This window comes from Aquarana catesbeiana, linkage group LG10, assembly GCF_042186555.1.
Source record: "Aquarana catesbeiana isolate 2022-GZ linkage group LG10, ASM4218655v1, whole genome shotgun sequence".
NCBI classification, from domain to species: Eukaryota; Metazoa; Chordata; class Amphibia; order Anura; family Ranidae; genus Aquarana; species Aquarana catesbeiana.
The window spans coordinates 226,784,160-226,804,816 of NC_133333.1; the positions used below are offsets into that span (position 1 = coordinate 226,784,160).

The 20,657-nt window shown below is 44.9% G+C and overlaps 1 protein-coding gene across 1 annotated transcript in view; it reads right to left on the reverse strand.

The window, feature by feature from the left end:
- Positions 1-20,657, reverse strand: part of ILVBL (ilvB acetolactate synthase like) — a 74,238-nt gene that overhangs the window by 44,315 nt on the left and 9,266 nt on the right. Inside the window, exons 3-5 of the mRNA XM_073603386.1 lie at positions 16,257-16,458; positions 5,510-5,637; positions 1,651-1,789 (exon numbers count right to left, since the gene is read on the reverse strand). Coding sequence (XP_073459487.1) covers positions 1,651-1,789; positions 5,510-5,637; positions 16,257-16,458 — 469 coding nt within the window. The remainder of the gene's footprint in view (positions 1-1,650; positions 1,790-5,509; positions 5,638-16,256; positions 16,459-20,657) is intronic.

The following is a 20,657-nucleotide window of genomic DNA, read 5'->3' on the forward strand; positions in this document are numbered from 1 at the left end:
GCCACAATATCGCAGTCCCGCTATAAGTCACTGATCGCCGCCATTACTAGTAGAAAAATAAATAAATTCCATAAACATATCCCCTATTTTGTAGACGTTATAACTTTTGTGCAAGCCAATCAATATACGCTTATTGGGATTTTTTTAACCAAAAATATGTAGCAGAATACAAATTGGCCTAAATTTATAAAGAAACTTGATTCTTTACATTTTTTTTATTGGATATGTTTTATAGCAGAAAGTAAAAAAAAAAAAAGTTTTTTTTCTTCAAAATTGTTGGTCATTTTTTTGTTTATAGCGCAAAAAAAAAAAAAAACACACAAAAGGTGACCAAATACCACCAAAAGAAAGCTCTATTTTTTGGGGGAAAAAAAGGACATCAATTTTATTCTGGGATTGTACAAATTGTCGGTTAAACACTTCCGGACTGCCCGCCGTCATACGCCGGTACTTTGGCTGTATATACTGGGGTTATGGCAGCAGATAATTGCCATGACCCTGGTATTTTCTTAAACTGTGGGAGGTCTGCTTTGAGATAAAAGTGGTCTCCGCGGCGCATTCGCCGCAAAATCACTTTTGCCCCCCCTCCGGTCGTCTCCGCTGCTTACCGGAGCCGTCGGTAGTGGCGGAGACAATCCGATCCTTTCCCCTCAAAGGCTGGAAGTCCAGTGAGGGAATGATGACCCCCACTCGACTCAATGACGTTGGATGACATCAGCGACGTCAAGCGTCATTTCCGCTCAACGGCCTTAAAAGGGACTTTTTTTTAATTTTTATTACATTTAAGTGTTAATATGAGATCTGAGGTCTTTTTGACCCAAGATCTCACATTAAAGAGGTCCTGTCATGCTTTTTTTTTTCAATTGCAAGGGATGTTTACATTCCTTGTAATAGGAATAAAAGTGATCCCATTTTTTTTTTTTTAAAGGGACAGTGTAAAAAAAAAGAAAAAATTTTAAAGCACCCCCGTCCCACCGCGCTCGCGCGCAGAAGCATACGCAAGTCGCGCCCGCATATGTAAACGGTGTTCAAACCACACATGTGAGGTATCAACGTGATCGTTAGAACGAGAACAATAATTCTAGCACTAGACCTCCTCTGTAACTCAAAACTGGTAACCTGTAGAAATGTTTTTTTTAACGCCGCCTATGGAGATTTTTAAGTGTCAAAGTTTGTCGCCATTCCACGAGCAGGCGCAATTTTAAAGCTTGACATGTTGGGTATCAATTTACTCGGCAGAACATTATCTTTCACAATATAAAAATAATTTGGGCTAACTTTACTGTTTTCATATTTTTTAAATCAAAAAAGTGTATTTTTTCCCAAAAAAATGTTCTTGTAAGACCGCTGAGCAAATACGGTGTGACATAAAGTATTGCAACAACCGTCATTTTATTCTCTAAAAAAATAGTATATATATATATATATATATATAATTTTCTAGTAAAAAAAACTGAACTGATTTTAACTTGTAAACAACAAGTTCAAAAAATAGTCCTGGTCCTTAAGTGGTTAAAGTAACGCAGTGCCGTATCGCAAAAAATGGCCTGGTCATGAAGGGGGGTAAATTTTTCTGGAGGCCAAGTGGTTAAAAAATAAATGGGACAGGTACCAAAATAATATCAAGGTAACATGAACAGCACTCCTCACCCGGTGTTCCAGACTGGGCCTCGGCCAGCGCTTTGCGCAGAATAGGCGCTATGTCTCGTATGGTGCGGACAGAAGCACAGAATTTACATATAGGTTTGAAGAGCGACATCTGATCTATATCCTGCAGAGCTCCTCTCCCCTAGTGGACAAAGAACAAAACAGAACATGACCAGGTGTACTACATGATACATACATGACATGTGTATGAAAGTTTCATTCTACACAACTGGGTACCATAGACATTGCTGGGTAAATCTCGCACTTCTCTTATATTGGCCCCAGTGATGAGACCCCCAGTTGGGGATCCTGGCATTACATCTAACAAATCCTGGGATTACTTGCCACCCCTATGAAGTTTCACTTCTCTTTTCTTTTTTTTTGCGCAGCAGTAGAAGTTTAACCATTTGCTCCCCCGAAGGTTTTACCCCCCTTCATGACCAAGCCATTTTTTGCTTTTCAGCACTGCTGGCAATTGCGCAGTCCTGCAACACTGAATCCAAATGACATTTAAATAATTTTTTTTTTTCTAAATAGAACTTTCGGTTGGTGGTATTTGATTACCTCTGGGTTTTTTATTTTTTGCAAAATAAACGAAAAAAAATACCAAAAATTTTGAAAAAGAAAACACATTTTTCTAAGTTTCTGTTATATAATTTTTGATAATTATCTTTCTTCATAAATTTAGGCCAAACGTATTCTGCTACATTTCTTTGGTAAAAAAAAAAAAAAAAAATAACCAAAATCAGTGTATATTATTTAGTCTGTGTGAAAGTTACAGAGTCCACAAACTATGGGATATACCGTATTTTAAAAATGATCAATCCTGATGTACTATGACGGCCCATCTCATTTCTCGAGGCCCTAAAATGCCAGGATAGAACAAATATCCCCCAAATGACGCCTTTTTTGGAAATGAGAAAGTGCAAGGTATTTATAAGAGGCATGTTGAGTTTTTTGAAGTTGTAATTTTTTTGTCACAATTTTTGAAAAGAAAATTAAGAAATGAAATAAAATGTGTTTTTTGTTCACATTTATTTTTTTACATACTGTCACCAGTGCAACACAGCGTCATCATATGACCGGCGTGGTGGTGATCAGGGATACTGATTGGTGACAGTATATCAATTTTTTTTTTAATAAATAAAAATAATTGTAAATAAATTTTTTTATATACGCCCATCAGAGTAGTACAATGTCACTTGTCACCATAGTGACACTGTACTATTTTGGGTGGGTGATCAGGATTTTTTTACACAGTTATTGCTTGTAACAGTGATGATCACTGTTATAAGTAATAGTTTTAGCTGTCATGAACGGCTTTCTTTTATGGCAGCTTGTTTTACTATTGTGATCTGTGATTGGCTACAGCTAATCACATGGTACAGGGTGGGTGTCAGATACCATGTAATAGCTGTGGGCCAATCACAGCATCACAATAGCAAGCAAGCACTCATGAATAGAAGCCATTTATGACTGTTTTGTTTACATTGTAATCATGTGATCATTATGATTGATCATAGCGATCACATGATACCCCAGCCACTCACAGCCATCACGTGATCAAGCCGCTGCACACCCTAGAGGGCACGCTAGCGTGCATGTGCTTAGCGATGGACCAGTACACGTTCGCTGAGCCTGTAGCTGCCCCTCGCTCGCAGTAAAAGTACTGTGGGTGGGTGGCAAGTGGTTAAAGAGTAACTTCACTTTAAAAAAAAAAATCCCCTCTGGGTGATGGATGTACATTGCAAGGATTTTAACAAACTTTATTGCTGATTCCTACCTTTTGTTTTTCTGAAAAAATAGCTGATTGATTGTGTTGATGTGCAATGGAAATGATTTTACAATGATTAATCAGCTGCAGCACTTGCAGGGCTCTAATGGGGAAAGTGGCAGGGTCTGCATCCTTTTAGACGTGATTTCCTATTGGGATTATCTAACCAAAAATTACATTTTTGTTGCAGGGAATGCCAAAAATCTGACTTGTATCTTAGTGCAGACATCTGAGAACATCAGCACGCCAAATCACACAAGCAGGAAAATACATTGGAGGGGGGATTTGTACACCCTCCGAGTACAGAACACCTCCAAGTGAACAAAACAAAGTGCATTTGAACACACACAAATAGTGCACTTAGGGAGTTATTTACACCTTATAAGGTTTTAAATATTCTGTCTAAGCCCAACACTTCAGTTTGTGTCAGGGGGTCAGAGGTCATATAAAATCTGACAGTCAATGCCATGTCAACTCTTTGAACTTAGAAGCTGGAAATGTGAGGTCAGACCAGCAGCAGTTATACTTTTATCATTTTAATTCTTTATACGATTCCGCTTCTAAATTGTGCTAGGATTCTGGTGTTGCATGGACAAGCCCAAGGCGCTCATGCACAAGGGTGGGTTGGCCGGTAGGACTATGACAGATGGTCAAGCATAGTGCTGCTCACAATTTCCTCTGGACAGAAGCAGTATAGGTGAGGAAATCTGAAGGTCTAGGCTACCTGTATATGGGCAGGTTGGACCCTCAGTGTTAAATTCTGGCATTTTTGGGGGCCCAGAAGACACAGGTGCAGCATCCAGCCCCACTGCCAGCAGCCTGTCCAAATCTATGACAGGCCGAAATAGGTGGTGGCCCTAAACCCGAGTACCGCTTGGTGCAGTGTCCGCTGTGCATTATAATATATATCTATGACGGGTTCCTGGCAGAGGGGCTGGATGCTGCACCTGTGTCTCCCGGTTGCCCAAACATGCAAAGATTTGACTCTTACAGGCCAATTCACCCATATGCATGTAGCCTAATAAGAAAAGACCTCACCCATGCTGTGTCCACCCAAAAGGTCACTGTAAGAAGCACTATGCATGACTATCTGTTACAGTCTAGTTCAATGGTCTCCAAACTGTGGCCCTTGGTGTACTGTTCCTCCCACTGAAAGAAGGAACTATTCCTTCCACTATATCAAAAATATGAGGCACCATTCTTCTCACTGACACCAACATTGGGGCACCCTTTATTCCGCAAATACCAACGATGGGGCACCATATATTCCGCAGACACCAATGATGGGGCACTATTCCTTCCACTGACACCAATGATGGGACATTATTGCTTCCACTGATACCAATAATGGGGCACTATTGCTTCCACTGATTCCAATGGTGGGGCACTATTACTGACACCAATGATGGGACACTATTCCTTCCACTGACACCAATGATGGGACATTATTGCTTCCACTGATACCAATAATGGGGCACTATTCCTCCCACTGATTCCAATGATGGGAAACTATTGCTTCCACTGATACCAATGATGGGGCATTATTCCTCCTATTGACACCAATGATGGGGCACATTTCCTCCCATTGATACCAATGATGGGGCACTATTCCTCCCATTGATACAGATGATGGGGCACTATTCCTCCCATTGATACAGATGATGGGGCACTATTCCTCCCATTCATACAGATGATGGGGCACTATTCCTCCCTTTAATACAGATGATGGGGCACTATTCCTCCCATTGATACAGATGATGGGGCACTATTCCTTCCACTGACACCAACAATGAGGCACTATTCGTTCCACTATTACCAATGATGGGACACTATTCCTCCTCCAACTGACCACAGGTGCTATGTAATTTTTACTCCCTCTGACCAACTAAGTTGGAGACACGGTCCACCCCCAATGATGCCAAGGCATTTTCCACTCTAACTGGCTACATTTCGGCCCCCCAAAAATCTGAAGACAGTTAACTGGCACTTTGTTTAGAAAGTTTGGAGACCCCTGGTCTAATCAGACTAAATGTTCAAATATAATGCACTACCCCAATGTCACAGAAAAGAATTGTTGAATTTACTTACTTGCAATAGAGTGGCAGCTGCTCCACCAATCAGCAATAGCGGGGATTCGGCCATCTGAGCATTCTTAATGGCGGTTACGGTATTGGTTAACCCCGGACCAGCTGTCACTGCGGCCACACCGACAGTACCTGGGTCACAAAAAACAGTAAATCACAGAATATTGAAATCCACTGACACTTCTGGAAGAAACATTTCAGAGGGCATCCTAAACTAATGGTTCCCTACAAGGCCCAAAAAGGCTGCTTAGGAGATCAGGAAAGCCTATTTCCTGCTTGCAAAATCCAAAGCTTAGCACTAAACACAATAAAACTGTTCACAAGAAAATCCCAAGAAGATGTTGTCTAGCATTGCATGGTACCTTTAAATTATTGTTAACACATCCAAGATGAACAGCACCGCTCCCGACCTGCACCTCCACTCCACTACAGAGACTCCGGGTGACGGCACAAGAGCCCATCTGTGCTCAAGATCCATGGCAGTAATAATCATGGGCCGCACACCAGTAAGAACTCCTTCATACACCTTTCTTATTCCACAAATGGAAAGTCCGGCTTAAGGACCAACCCTTCTTAACATGTTTCACTCTTAACCACTTCCCATCTGGGCCAATTCTGGCACTTCGCTCCTACATGTAAAAATCATAATTGTTTTTGGCAGAAAATTACTCAGAGCCCCCAAACATTATATATGTTTTTTTTAGCAAAGACCCTAGGGAATAAAATGGCGGTCGTTGCAACTTTTTATGTCACATGGTATTTGCGCAGCAATTTTTCAAATGCGTTTTTTAAACTGTTTCACGAAAAAAAAAAAAACATTAAAGTTAGCCCAATTTTTGTCATATAATGTGAAAGATGATGTTACACCGAGTAAATAGATACCTAACATGTCATGCTTGAAAATTGTGCATGCTCGTGGATTGGCGCCAAACTTCTGTACTCAAAAATCTCCATAGGCAACGCTTTAAAGTGCTTGTAAACCCATTTAAAAAAACAAAATCTTAAAAAAAAAAAATAACCTGCAAGACAAAGGCATAATAAGCTAGTATGCACAGCATACTAGCTCATTATGAATTACTTACCTGAGATCAAAGCCCCCACAGCGGTCCGCTCCGGTGGCCGACATTTCCCCGGCTGGGTTACTTCTGGGTATCGCGGCTCACAGGGCTGTGATTAGCCGGAGACACAATGACGTCACTCCTGCACATGCGTGCAAGAGCCGCTGGTAACGGCACAGTACAACTGAAGCAATGGCACCTACCGTTGCTTCAGTTTGCTTAAGTGCACATGTGCCAATGACGTTGGTACTTGCAAATACAGGGATATCTCCTAAACTGTGCAGGTTTAGGAGATATCCAGTGTAGCTACAGGTAAGCCTAATTATAGGCTTGCCTGTAGTATAAAGTGGTTGTAAAGGGTTTACAACCACTTTAAAAACTTTTACAGGTTACATATTTAGAGTTACAGAGGAGGTCTTGGAATATAATTATTTCTCTCGCTCCAACGATCGCAGTGGTACCTCACATTTGTGAACTGAATTCTGTTTACATATGTGGGCGCAACGTATGTATGTGTTCGCTTCTGCGTGCGAGCTTGCGTGGATAGGGGCGCTTTAAAATGATTATTTTTATTTTTTAATTTTATTTACATTTTTTTATTTTTACACTTTCCCTTTAAAAAATGTTTTTTTCGATCACTTTTATTCCCATTACAAGGAATGTAAACATCCCTTGTAATAGGAATAGTGCCTGACAGGTCCTCTTTATGGAGAGATGTGGGGTCAATAAGACCCCACATCTCTCCTCCAGGCTGGAAAGCCTAAAATAAAATAAAAAATAAAAAAACAGGACGATCTCAGCTTTCCAGCCGAGTATATGACAGTATTTACAACTGCCAGGCCGGGGGTGACATCATAACGTCGCTCCCGGGCCTCCGAGAGTCATAGAGATGACTGGGGACCATCTGTTCCCCCGAAATCTCTATGGTCAACTTCCAGCGCCGGTGGATTCCTTCTCCGGCTCGTGTATCGCACGGGCGAGCCGTTAGAAGCATAGAAGGGTGGCGAGAGGGGGGATGTCCCCTCCCGCCATCCGTAAGAACAATCACTCCCGCCATCCGTAAGAACAATCACGTGGCTTAACTGCCACTATGATTGTTCTTACGGTGCAAGGAATGGCCGGCTGAAGAGAACGATACCAGGTTGATGACTATAGGTGCAGGCATCATCCCGATATAACCGCTGAAAATGGGAGGACGTCCATGTACGCTCTCCTGGTGGGAAGTGGTTAAATGCTTAATCACAAGGGTAGCCTTCCTTACGATTAAGCCTATTAGGTGACAAATAGGGATGAGCCGAACACCCCCCGGTTCGGTTCGCACCAGAACCCGCGAACGGACCGAAAGGTCGCACGAACGTTAGAACCCCATTGACGTCTATGGGACTCGAACGTTCAAAATCAAAAGTGCTCATTTTAAAGGCTAATTTGCATGGTATTGTCCTAAAAAGGGTTTGGGGACCCGGGTCCTACCCCAGGGGACATGTATCAATGCAAAAAAAACTTTTAAAAACGGCCGTTTTTTCGGGAGCAGTGATTTTAATGATGCTTAAAGTAAAAAAAAAAAGTGAAATATTCCTTTAAATATCGTACCTGGGGGGTGTCTATAGTATGCCTGTAAAGTGACGCGTGTTTCCCATGTTTAGAACAGTCCCTGCACCAAATGTCATTTTTAAAGGAAAAAATCTCATTTAAAACTGCTTGCGGGTTTAATGTCATGTCGGGTCATGGCAATATGGATGAAAATCAGTGAGACAAACGGCATGGGTACCCCCCAGTCCATTACCAGGCCCTTTGGGTCTTGTATGGATATTAAGGGGAACCCCGCACCCAAATTAAAATAAGGAAAGGTGTGGGGCCACCAGGCCCTATATACTCTGAACAGCAGTGCAAACAAGACAGGGACTGTAGGTTTGTTGTTAAGTAGAATCTGTTTGTAATTTTGAACATTTTTAACGTGTTTAGCTCCAGCCAAAAAATCTTTTCTAAGCTTTTTGGAAAACATAGGGAAGGGTTATCACCCCTGTGACATTTGTTTTGCTGTCTTTCCTCCTCTTCAGAAGATTTCACCTCACTTTTTTGTCCCAATGAAAAATGTTTTTTGAAAATTTGGGTTTTTTTTGTGGAACAAGGATTGGAAAGCATCAGTGGAAAGGAGAAATTGTTTTCCCATATTAACTCTTACAGGAGAGAATTTCCCTTCCTAGGGGTAGATTTCATCTCACTTCCTGTTGTCTCCTTCCGTTTGCAAGTAGGAGTCATTTGTAAGTTAGATGTTTGAAAGTAGGGTCCTGCCCTATATACTCAGCAGAAATTTGGGCCTTAGGTATTGCTGTGGCCACAACACTGTAAGCCCTCACAGGGCCCTGCTGTGAAATTAGATCAAGAATTGTAATTACATGCCCCTGTTGAACAGGAGCTGAAAAATTAGGCCTTAGGCACTGGTGCTGGTGCCACAACACTGCAACCCCTCACAGACACTCTAGTTGGAACGCAGGAACGAGCCCTGCTGCAAAGTATTGCTTCAAAAATTGTAATTACACGCCCCTGTTAGACAGGGGCAGAAAAATTGGGCCTTAGGCACTGGTGCTGGTGCCACAACACTGCAACCCCTCACAGACACTCTAGTTGGAACGCAGGAACGAGCCCTGCTGCAAAGTATTGCTTCAAAAATTGTAATTACACGCCCCTGTTAGACAGGGGCAGAAAAATTGGGCCTTAGGCACTGGTGCTGGTGCCACAACACTGCAACCCCTCACAGACACTCTAGTTGGAACGCAGTAACGAGCCCTGCTGCAAAGTATTGCATCAAAAATTGTAATTACACGCCCCCGTTAGACAGGGGCAGAAAAATTGGGCCTTAGGCACTGGTGCTGGTGCCACAACACTGCAACCCCTCACAGACACTCTAGTTGGAACGCAGGAACGAGCCCTGCTGCAAAGTATTGCATCAAAAATTGTAATTACACGCCCCTGTTAGACAGGGGCAGAAAAATTGGGCCTTAGGCACTGTTGCTGGTGCCACAACACTGCAACCCCTCACAGACACTCTAGTTGGAACGCAGGAACGAGCCCTGCTGCAAAGTATTGCATCAAAAATTGTAATTACACGCCCCTGTTAGACAGGGGCAGAAAAATTGGGCCTTAGGCACTGGTGCTGGTGCCACAACACTGCAACCCCTCACAGACACTCTAGTTGGAATGCAGGAACGAGCCCTGCTGCAAAGTATTACATCAAAAATTGTAATTACACGCCCCTGTTAAACAGGGGCTGAAAAATTGTGCCTTAGGCACTGGTGGTGGCGCCCAGAACCAAAAATGTTCTTACAAGCTATCAGCGTGATGATTGAGGAGGAAGAGGATAATTACTCAGGGATAGTCACTCAGCATCAGCATAGGCAGTCTTTGAAGGGATCTGAGATTTCAAAAAAAATTATTCGGTTACATCAGCATCAGGTGCTTGGTAGCTGGTGGTGATCCAAGACTCATTCATTTTTATGAAGGTCAGCCGATCGACCGAGTCGGTGGACAGACGCACCCTGTGATCGGTTACCACGCCTCCAGCAGCACTGAATGTGCGTTCCGAAAGAACGCTGGATGCAGGACAGGCCAGTAGCTCAATTGCATACTGTGCAAGCTCTGGCCAGTGATCCATCCTCAAGACCCAGTAACCCAGAGGATTTTCGGTGGGAAAGGTGTCCAAGTCTGATCTTGCCCCTAGGTATTCCTGCACCATGTAAAACAGACGCTGGCGATGGTTGCTGGAACCGATCATACCTTGGGGCTGCGGACCAAAAAATTGTCTGAATGCATCGGTCAGACGGCCACCTTCTCCACCGCTCCTTCTTTGACTGACCGAAGCCTCAGCAACACGTTGTCCAGAAACAGGAGTTTGTAACCTCCCAGTCTCTGGGAACGCGTTGCACAGACCTTTCTGCAAGGCCTCCCGAAGATGTTTCATCCTCTGCTCCCTCTGCGATGGCAAGATAAGGTCCGCAACCTTACCCTTGTAACGTGGATCAAGGAGGGTTGCCAGCCAGTATTGGTCCTTCTCCTTGATACCACGAATACGAGGATCCTTACGCAGGCTTTGCAGGATCAGGGAGGCCATGCAGCGTAGGTTTGCTGAGGCATTCGGTCCGGAGTCCTCTGGGTCACTAAGAACGACATGGTCCGCAGCCACCTCCTCCCAGCCACGTACAAGTCCATGTGTTTCTTGGGACTGATCCCTTAAAGACTGCTGCTGATGCTGAGTGCCAGGCTCCACCTCCATACTGACACAATCTTCCTCCTCCTCCTCTTCCTCCTCCTCCTCTTCCTGTGTGATCGGCGGGCACGCAGGAACACTGTCTGGATAAAGGGGGCCTTGAGAGCTAAGGAAGTCCTCCTCTTCCTGCCTCTGTTCTGCCTCAAGTACCCTGTCCATTATTCCACGCAGCGTGTGCTCCAACAGGTGGACAAGGGGGACAGTGTCACTGATGCATGCACTGTCACTGCTCACCATCCTCGTGGCCTCCTCGAATGGTGACAGGACAGTGCATGCATCCCTGATCATGGCCCACTGGCGTGGGGAAAAAAAACCAAGCTCCCCTGACCCTGTCCTGGTGCCATAGTCGCACAGGTACTCATTGATGGCCCTCTGCTGCGTGTGCAGCCGCTGCAGCATGGCCAATGTTGAGTTCCACCTGGTGGGCATGTCACAGATTAGGCGGTTCTTGGGCAGGTTAAACTCCTTTTGGAGGTCCGTCAGCCGAGCACTGCCATTATATGACCGGCGGAAATGCACACAGACTTTCCTGGCCTGCCTCAGGACATCCTGTAAGCCCGGGTACCTGCCCAAGAACCGCTGCACCACCAAGTTAAGGACGTGAGCCAAACAGGGCACATGGGTCATTTGTCCCTGTCGGAGGGCAGAGAGGAGGTTGGTGCCATTGTCGCAAACCACCATTCCTGCCTTAAGTTGGCGTGGCGTCAACCACCTCTGAACCTGCCCCTGCAGAGCTGACAAAACCTCTGCCGCAGTGTGGCTCCTGTCCCCCAAGCACACCAGCTCAAGCACCGCATGGCATCTTTTGGCCTGCGTACTTGCGTAGCCCCTTGAACGCCTACGGAGCACCGCTGGTTCCGAGGAAGAGGCCATGGAGGAAGAAGAAGAGGAGGGGGTGGAGGAGAGAGGTGTGTCACAATCAGCATTTTGGAGGCGTGGTGGCGGAACAACCTCCAACACTACTGCACCTTGTCCTGCATCCTTCCCAGCTGCCAGCAGAGTCACCCAATGCGCCGTGAAACTTAGGTAACGTCCCTGTCCATGCCTGCTGGACCATGAGTCAGCGGTAATATGCACCTTACCGCTGACCGCCCTGTCCAGCGAGGCATGGACATTGCCTTCCACATGCCGGTAGAGAGCCGGAATCGCCTTCCGTGAGAAAAAGTGGCGTTTGGGTACCTGCCACTGAGGAACCGCACATTCCACAAACTCACGGAAGGGGGCAGAGTCTACCAACTGAAAAGGCAGCAGTTGAAGTGCTAGCAATTTTGCCAAGCTAGCATTCAACCGCTGGGCATGTGGATGGCTGGGAGCAAACTTCTTTCGGCGGTGCAGCAGCTGGGGCAGGGAAATTTGCCTGGTACAATCTGACGTCGGTGTACCAAAAGCAGATTGCCCACAAGTACTTGGCTGTGACACACCTAATTCTACACCTTCATTCCTCTCACTGCAGGTCTCAGAGAGGACTGAAGGTCTAGTGGGGTTGGAAATCTCAGCTGATGAGGAGCAAGGAGAGATCCTCTTTGTTCTTTGGTGTGGGTCTTTTAGATACGCTTGCCAACGAACTGCATGGCAGGTCAACATATGTCTGGTCAAGCATGTGGTACCCAAGCGGGAGATGTTTTGGCCACGCGAGATACGCTTGAGACATATGTTGCAAATAGCAGCGGTGCGATCTGATGCACTCCTCTCAAAAAAGGCCCACACCAAAGAACTTTTTGAATAACGCGCAGAGACTGCAGCGCCCTGCACATGTGGAGCTTTGGGGTGTGATGCAGTCAATGTGCTGCCCTTAGGCTGGCCCCTGGAGGGCATCCTGCCTCGTTGGTGATGTGCCGCCGCCTCCTCCTCCTCCTCCTCCTCCTCCTCCTCCTCCCCTCTCCTATCAGGCACCCACGTTGAGTCAGTGACCTCATCATCCCCTCCCTCCTCATCACTGGAGCAAACCTGGCAGTATGCTGCAGCAGGGGGAGCATGACTGCCAGATTGCTGTCTTTCTTGGGCACCCCCTCTGTCCGTGCTCATGTTACTGCCTTCATCGAGCTCAGTATCGTCATCAGAGCCTTCCAAACGCTGGGCATCCTCCTGGAGCATGTACCCAACACTGTGGTCAAACAGTTCGAGGGAATCCTCATGAGGACATGGTGGAGCTAGGGAAGGAGTCACTGATGACATTGAGCTGAGGGAAGAGGCCGCTGCTTTGCCAGACAAAGCACCCTGGGCATGGGTGAGAGAGGATGAGGAGGATGAGGACGGCTTGGTCATCCACTCGACCAAGTCTTCCGCATGTTGCGGCTCAACACGGCCAGCTGCCGAAAAAAAGGCCAAGCGTGTCCCATGGCCACGTGCTGATGAGGATGCACCGTCTCCACGACCAGCACTAGACACAGAGCCTGCTTGCCCTCTCTTATTGGCTTGTGACTGTCTGCCTCTCCTTCTTGGCCTTCCAGACATACTAATGGCCTGTAGCTGCACTAAGCTGGGATAGAACACCTGTAATTTTCTTCAGGTAGCTTTATATACTGTAACCAGACAAGCCTGCCTGTCAGTAGGAAGATAACAGGAACGGATCTAGCTGAACACTGTGAGCAGGACGCACTGTACTAAATGTAAATAGTCTAGCTGCCTGACCGTGGTACTAATAGGATCAAATAGAACACCTGTAATTTTCTTCAGGTAGCTTTATATACTGTAACCAGACAAGCCTGCCTGTCAGTAGGAAGATAACAGGAACGGATCTAGCTGTACACTGTGAGCAGGACGCACTGTACTAAATGTAAATAGTCTAGCTGCCTGACCGTGGTACTAATAGGATCAAATAGAACACCTGTAATTTTCTTCAGGTAGCTTTATATACTGTAACCAGACAAGCCTGCCTGTCAGTAGGAAGATAACAGGAACGGATCTAGCTGAACACTGTGAGCAGGACGCACTGCACTAAATGTAAATAGCAGGAACGGATCTAGCTGAACACTGTGAGCAGGACGCACTGCACTAAATGTAAATAGCAGGAACAGATCTAGCTGAACACTGTGAGCAGGACGCACTGCACTAAATGTAAATAACAGGAACGGATCTAGCTGAACACTGTGAGCAGGACGCACTGCACTAAATGTAAATAGCAGGAACGGATCTAGCTGAACACTGTGAGCAGGACGCACTGCACTAAATGTAAATAGCAGGAACGGATCTAGCTGAACACTGTGAGCAGGACGCACTGCACTAAATGTAAATTGCAGGAACGGATCTAGCTGAACACTGTGAGCAGGACGCACTGCACTAAATGTAAATAGTCTAGAAGATAACAGGAACGGATCTAGCTGAACACTGTGAGCAGGACGCACTGCACTAAATGTAAATAGCAGGAACGGATCTAGCTGAACACTGTGAGCAGGACGCACTGCACTAAATGTAAATAGCAGGAACGGATCTAGCTGAACACTGTGAGCAGGACGCACTGCACTAAATGTAAATAACAGGAACGGATCTAGCTGAACACTGTGAGCAGGACGCACTGCACTAAATGTAAATAGCAGGAACGGATCTAGCTGAACACTGTGAGCAGGACGCACTGCACTAAATGTAAATAGCAGGAACGGATCTAGCTGAACACTGTGAGCAGGACGCACTGCACTAAATGTAAATAACAGGAACGGATCTAGCTGAACACTGTGAGCAGGACGCACTGCACTAAATGTAAATAGCAGGAACGGATCTAGCTGAACACTGTGAGCAGGACGCACTGCACTAAATGTAAATTGCAGGAACGGATCTAGCTGAACACTGTGAGCAGGACGCACTGCACTAAATGTAAATAGTCTAGAAGATAACAGGAACGGATCTAGCTGAACACTGTGAGCAGGACGCACTGCACTAAATGTAAATAGCAGGAACGGATCTAGCTGAACACTGTGAGCAGGACGCACTGCACTAAATGTAAATAGCAGGAACGGATCTAGCTGAACACTGTGAGCAGGACGCACTGCACTAAATGTAAATAGCAGGAACGGATCTAGCTGAACACTGTGAGCAGGACGCACTGCACTAAATGTAAATAGCAGTAACGGATCTAGCTGAACACTGTGAGCAGGACGCACTGCACTAAATGTAAATAGCAGGAACGGATCTAGCTGAACACTGTGAGCAGGACGCACTGCACTAAATGTAAATAGCAGGAACGGATCTAGCTGAACACTGTGAGCAGGACGCACTGCACTAAATGTAAATTGCAGGAACGGATCTAGCTGAACACTGTGAGCAGGACGCACTGCACTAAATGTAAATAGTCTAGAAGATAACAGGAACGGATCTAGCTGAACACTGTGAGCAGGACGCACTGCACTAAATGTAAATAGCAGGAACGGATCTAGCTGAACACTGTGAGCAGGACGCACTGCATTAAATGTAAATAGTCTAGATAGAAGATAACAGGAACGGATCTAGCTAAACTGAATACAGTGTATATATATATATGCAACACCTGGGATGCATATATATACACAATACACTGTAAGTGCAGCTAACTGACTGACTGTTCTGCCTAATCTATCTAACTCAAATCAAATGACACTGTCTCTCTCTCAGCACACCGGAACACACACTACACAGGGCCGCCGTGCAGGCGGCCTTATATAGTGTGGGGTGTGTACTAAATCCCCTGAGCCATAATTGGCCAAAGCCACCCTGGCTTTGGCCAATTACAGCTCTCTCTACTGACGGCGCTGTGATTGGCCAAGCATGCGGGTCATAGTGCATGCTTGGCCAATCATCAGCCAGCAATGCACTGCGATGCCGCAGTGAATTATGGGCCGTGACGCGCCACACGAATTTAGCGCGAACGGCCCATAACGTTCGCAATTCGGCGAACGATCGAACAGCCGATGTTCGAGTCGAACATGGGTTCGACTCGAACACGAAGCTCATCCCTAGTGACAAAACGCGTTGGCAGGGGCAGTGTCTGGCTGGGGGGGTGCTTTGTATGTGGACATGCCTTTTGTGGAATAAAGGTGTATGAAGGAGATGATATTGATTTGCCTCTTAAATTAGTATCACATGGTGGCCCTGCCCATTAGAAAAATGTTAAAATCCCATGAAGCCATTGGGGAGATTTTCCCTCACTTCCTGTCTTTACTTGTAATGCAAGGAATAGCTAGTTGTCACAAGAACAGCAATAAAAGCATTATCAGAGACTCTAATTCTCCTCTACTCTGCTAAAAAATGTGTTTTTGTTTGCGATTCTATAGGGGGGATTTTCCTTACTTCCCGTTTTGACAGGAAGTGAGGCGAAATCTCCCCAGTAGGGGCACAGATGGCAATAAAAACAGGGAGAAGCCAACTCTTCCCTGAGCTGTACTTCCCTTAATCTAAAGAAAACATTTTGGCTGAAGTTGGGCTTTAAATACTAATACTAATACTGGAGAGTAAGTTACCCGAGAGTCTGGCCACTGCATCGGCTGCAAAGACCGCAGTGGCTTCCTGCCTCGTGTCCACCACTTTTATTCCCAGCTTTTCACAGGCCACCAGGATGGGTGAGATATGGCCGCCAACCAGCGTGAACACGAATCGCACTCCGTGGGATTGTAAGACTTTTGCGACCACCTCTCCTCCATGGCGAGGACTCTGAGTTTCTACCTGCAAAAAGACAGCAGAGCAAACAAGAAATGTAACATACGGGTCGGTACCGGTCCAATCATTTCTACCACAAGGGGAAGAAACTTTATTAGAAAAGTAAGATTTTATTAGATTCTTCAGCTATCTGAAGATCCCAAAATGATGTTGCATGTTTGAAATGACCACATTTGGAAATCCAGAAGACTGAACAATTAATTTTAAGCAGAAAAGAAAAAAAAACCCAAAACACAGAACCGGACTAAGTAATTTTTCTACTTGGCCAAAAAAAAAAAAAAAAAGTTAACCCCTTCAATACCGGGCACTTTCACCCCCTTCCTCCTTAGGCCAGCTTTCAGTGCTGTTGCACTTTGAATGACAATTGCGCGGTCATGCAACACTGTACCCATATGAATTTTTTTGGAGACAGATAGGCCTCATGTACACGGCTGCTGGTAAACGGACGTTCAGTGGCAGTTGGATGCTTTATTCAGCTGCCCCTGAACTCATCCATTGTTATCTTATGTGTACATGTACACAGGTTCGTTTAAAGCGGAGTTCCACACAAAAATGGAACTTCCGCTTTTCGGAACCCTCCCCCCTCCGGTGTCACATTTGGCACCTTTCAGGGGGGAGGGGGGTGCAGATACCTGTCTAAGACAGGTATTTGCACCCACTTCCAGCATGGACTCCCACGGGAGTCTGCGCCTCTTTCCGTCCCCACTGCACTGTCTGCTGGGAACACACAGCTCCCAGGAGAGAGCGGGGACCATCCAGATCGTGCAGCGCGACTCGCGCATGCGCAGTAGGGAACCGGGAAGTGAAGCCGCAACGCTTCACTTCCTGATTCCCTCACCTAGGATGGCGGCGGCAGCTGCCAAGAACCGAGCGGGTTCTCGGCGTCCCCTGCCGACATCGCTGGACCCTGGGACAGGTAAGTGGCCATGTATTAAAAGTCAGCAGCTGCAGTATTTGTAGCTGCTGGCTTTTAATATTTTTTTTTTTTTTTTTGCGGTTTGGGTGGACTCCCTCTTTAATGTCGTTTTTAGGCAGTTGCATTTATAGGCTTTTTCTTTAAAGGCAAAAAAATTAGTTCAGATGTCGAAGTTTTTGGTGTTTTAGATGCCAAACACGGCTAAACGCGGTAACTCACGTTTAGCCGCGTTTCGTTTACAGCCGTTTTTCATTTTAGGCTATTTTGAAAAATAATTCTTTTTTTTTTTCAAGGCTTCTAAACGCAAACACGGCAAAATGGACGTTTTAAACGTGGGTTACTATCTGTCAAGTTAAATCGTTCAGGAAAGGTTGTAAAAACGTCCCGTGTACATTAAGCCATAGAACTTTCTTTTGGTGGTATTTAATTACCACTGGGGTTTTTTTTTTACTAAACAAATGAAAAAAGACCAACAATTTTTAAAGAAAATAGGTTTTGCTTAGTTTCTGTTATAAGATTTTGCAAATAAGGAATTTATATTTCTTCACTGATGGGCACTGACAAGCTGCACTGATATATAACAAAAAAACCTGCGCTAGCAACTTACTAAAAATGATTGATGAACTGTACCAAACCAAATCATAAATAATCTATACAAATACTAGTGAATGTGAGAAATGTAAAAATTAAAAATGTACACCTTACACAGTTGACCGTGCACTGGGTGAAATCGTGCATAAATGCACTAATAGGAAAAATACCTCCAATGTGAAAGAGAACAAATCGCAAATATATATGATGAACAAGCGCAACTATAAAGTGATATGGTGTCATTAAACTGATACAAAAGATATATAAAATAAATGCGCTCTCATAAATTGTGGATGACAATGAGGTGAGCCTCTAAACAATAATAGACGCCAAGTGAAATAATGAAACAAAAAAGTCAATTGCATCAAAAATTACAAATGATGGAATATCCATTGCTTTAAAAAGCTCCTTCACAAAAGGGACAAATGGCAGACTTCCAGCATATTCATCCGTAGGATGATACAGGGCTACCGATATACTGATGTTAGAGATGGTTGGAAGAGACCTTTTGGGACCACAGAACTCGCGTTCCACCAAAAGAGAAGGGAAAAATATATAGCGTAAAACCTTAGGATACCATAAGGTTTTTTAGTCTTTGATAACGCCCTGGGGGAGGGGCGAAACGCGTCGACGTAACATCCTGCCTACGCCTGCTAACTAGTTACCAGTGACATCACTTCCTGAGTTGGTGGAACGCACGCCGTTCAGCAGCGAACCGACCAACTATCTGAATGCCTGCTCTGCATACCGGTCTTGTGAGTAGCGCATATATGCGCAGGTGACCTTATGGTATCCTAAGGTTTTACGCTATATATTTTTCCCTGTATCATCCTACGGATGAATATGCTGGAAGTCTGCCATTTGTCCCTTTTGTGAAGGAGCTTTTTAAAGCAATGGATATTCCATCATTTGTAAATTTTGATGCAATTGACTTTTTTGTTTCATTATTTCACTTGGCGTCTATTATTGTTTAGAGGCTCACCTCATTGTCATCCACAATTTATGAGAGCGCATTTATTTTATATATCTTTTGTATCAGTTTAATGACACCATATCACTTTATAGTTGCGCTTGTTCATCATATATATTTGCGATTTGTTCTCTTTCACATTGGAGGTATTTTTCCTATTAGTGCATTTATGCACGATTTCACCCAGTGCACGGTCAACTGTGTAAGGTGTACATTTTTAATTTTTACATTTCTCACATTCACTAGTATTTGTATAGATTATTTATGATTTGGTTTGGTACAGTTCATCAATCATTTTTAGTAAGTTGCTAGCGCAGGTTTTTTTGTTATATATCATCAAAGTGTAAGCACTTTTATCCTGCAGCTGCAAGAGGATATTTAAAGATCACTACATCACATGAATTTATTTGTGAGCGCTGTTTTGTATGTTTTTAAGCTGCACTGATAGACACTAATGGGCGCTAAAGAGGCTGCACTGATCTGCACTAAAGAGGCTGCACTGATCTGCACTAAAGAGGCTGCACTGATCTGCACTAAAGAGGCTGCACTGATAGGCACTAATGGGCACTAAAGAGGCTGCACCGACGGGCACTAAAGAGGCTGCACCGATGGGCACTAAAGAGGCTGCACCGACGGGCACTAAAGAGGCTGCACCGACGGGCACTAAAGAGGCTGCACCGACGGGCACTAAAGAGGTTGCACCGACGGGCACTAAAGAGGCTGCACCGACGGGCACTAAAGAGGCTGCACCGACGGGCACTAAAGAGGCTGCACTGATAGGTACTAAGTGGGCTGCACTGACAGGCACTAAGTGAGCTGCACTGATAGGCACTAAGTGGGCTGCACTGATAGGCATTGATGGACACTGACAAGCTGCACTAATGGCTCTATAGGGTTAAAGACTGCTCTGGACTAACTCACTCAGTTGTGGGTATTGGTGAGGGTGGGTTGGAAGAGTTCTCTCCTGATGATTCCTGCCCTACTTAAAAGAAAGGTGGCGGTAAGCCCTTTTTGGGGGCTTGGGCTGCTACTTCTGGGTATGGCCTCGAGGTCGTTTCCACATGTATTTGTAAAGGTAGGTAAAAAGAAGCACCCAGCCAATAAAATGCAGACTGGAAGTTTGATTTTATGATCGTTTTATTGAAAATAGTGACAGGTGATCAAGCCAACCCAACGCGTTTCGGGGGAACAGAGACTCCCCCTTCCTCAGGGCAGTCATAGAAAAACAAGAGTGTACAGAAACAAATATATAGTAGAATGTAAATATGTAGAAATGAAGGTTAAAAGATATGCAAGTGACTTATCTTTATACCACCATTTATACATATTTACATTCTACTATATATTTGTTTCTGTACACCCTTTTTTTTCTATGATAGCCCTGAGGAAGGGGGGAATCTTTGCTCCCCAGAAACACGTTCAGCTGTCACTACTTTCAATAAAACGATCATAAATTCACCTTCTATTCTGCATTTCATTGGATATCGGGTGCTACTTTTTACCTACCTTTAAAAAAGCTGCACTTATGATCACTGACGAGCTGCACTGATCTGCATGGATGAGGCTGCACTAATAATCAGTGTAAACACTGTGCTGTCAGCCTTGCCGGTTATCGGCTTTCCTTTCCTCACACAGTGACAGCATGCGAGGAAAGGAATGCCAATTACCGGCAAGTCTGATCAGCTGTGATTGGACATGGAGGATCACATGGTAAAGGGCCACTGCGAT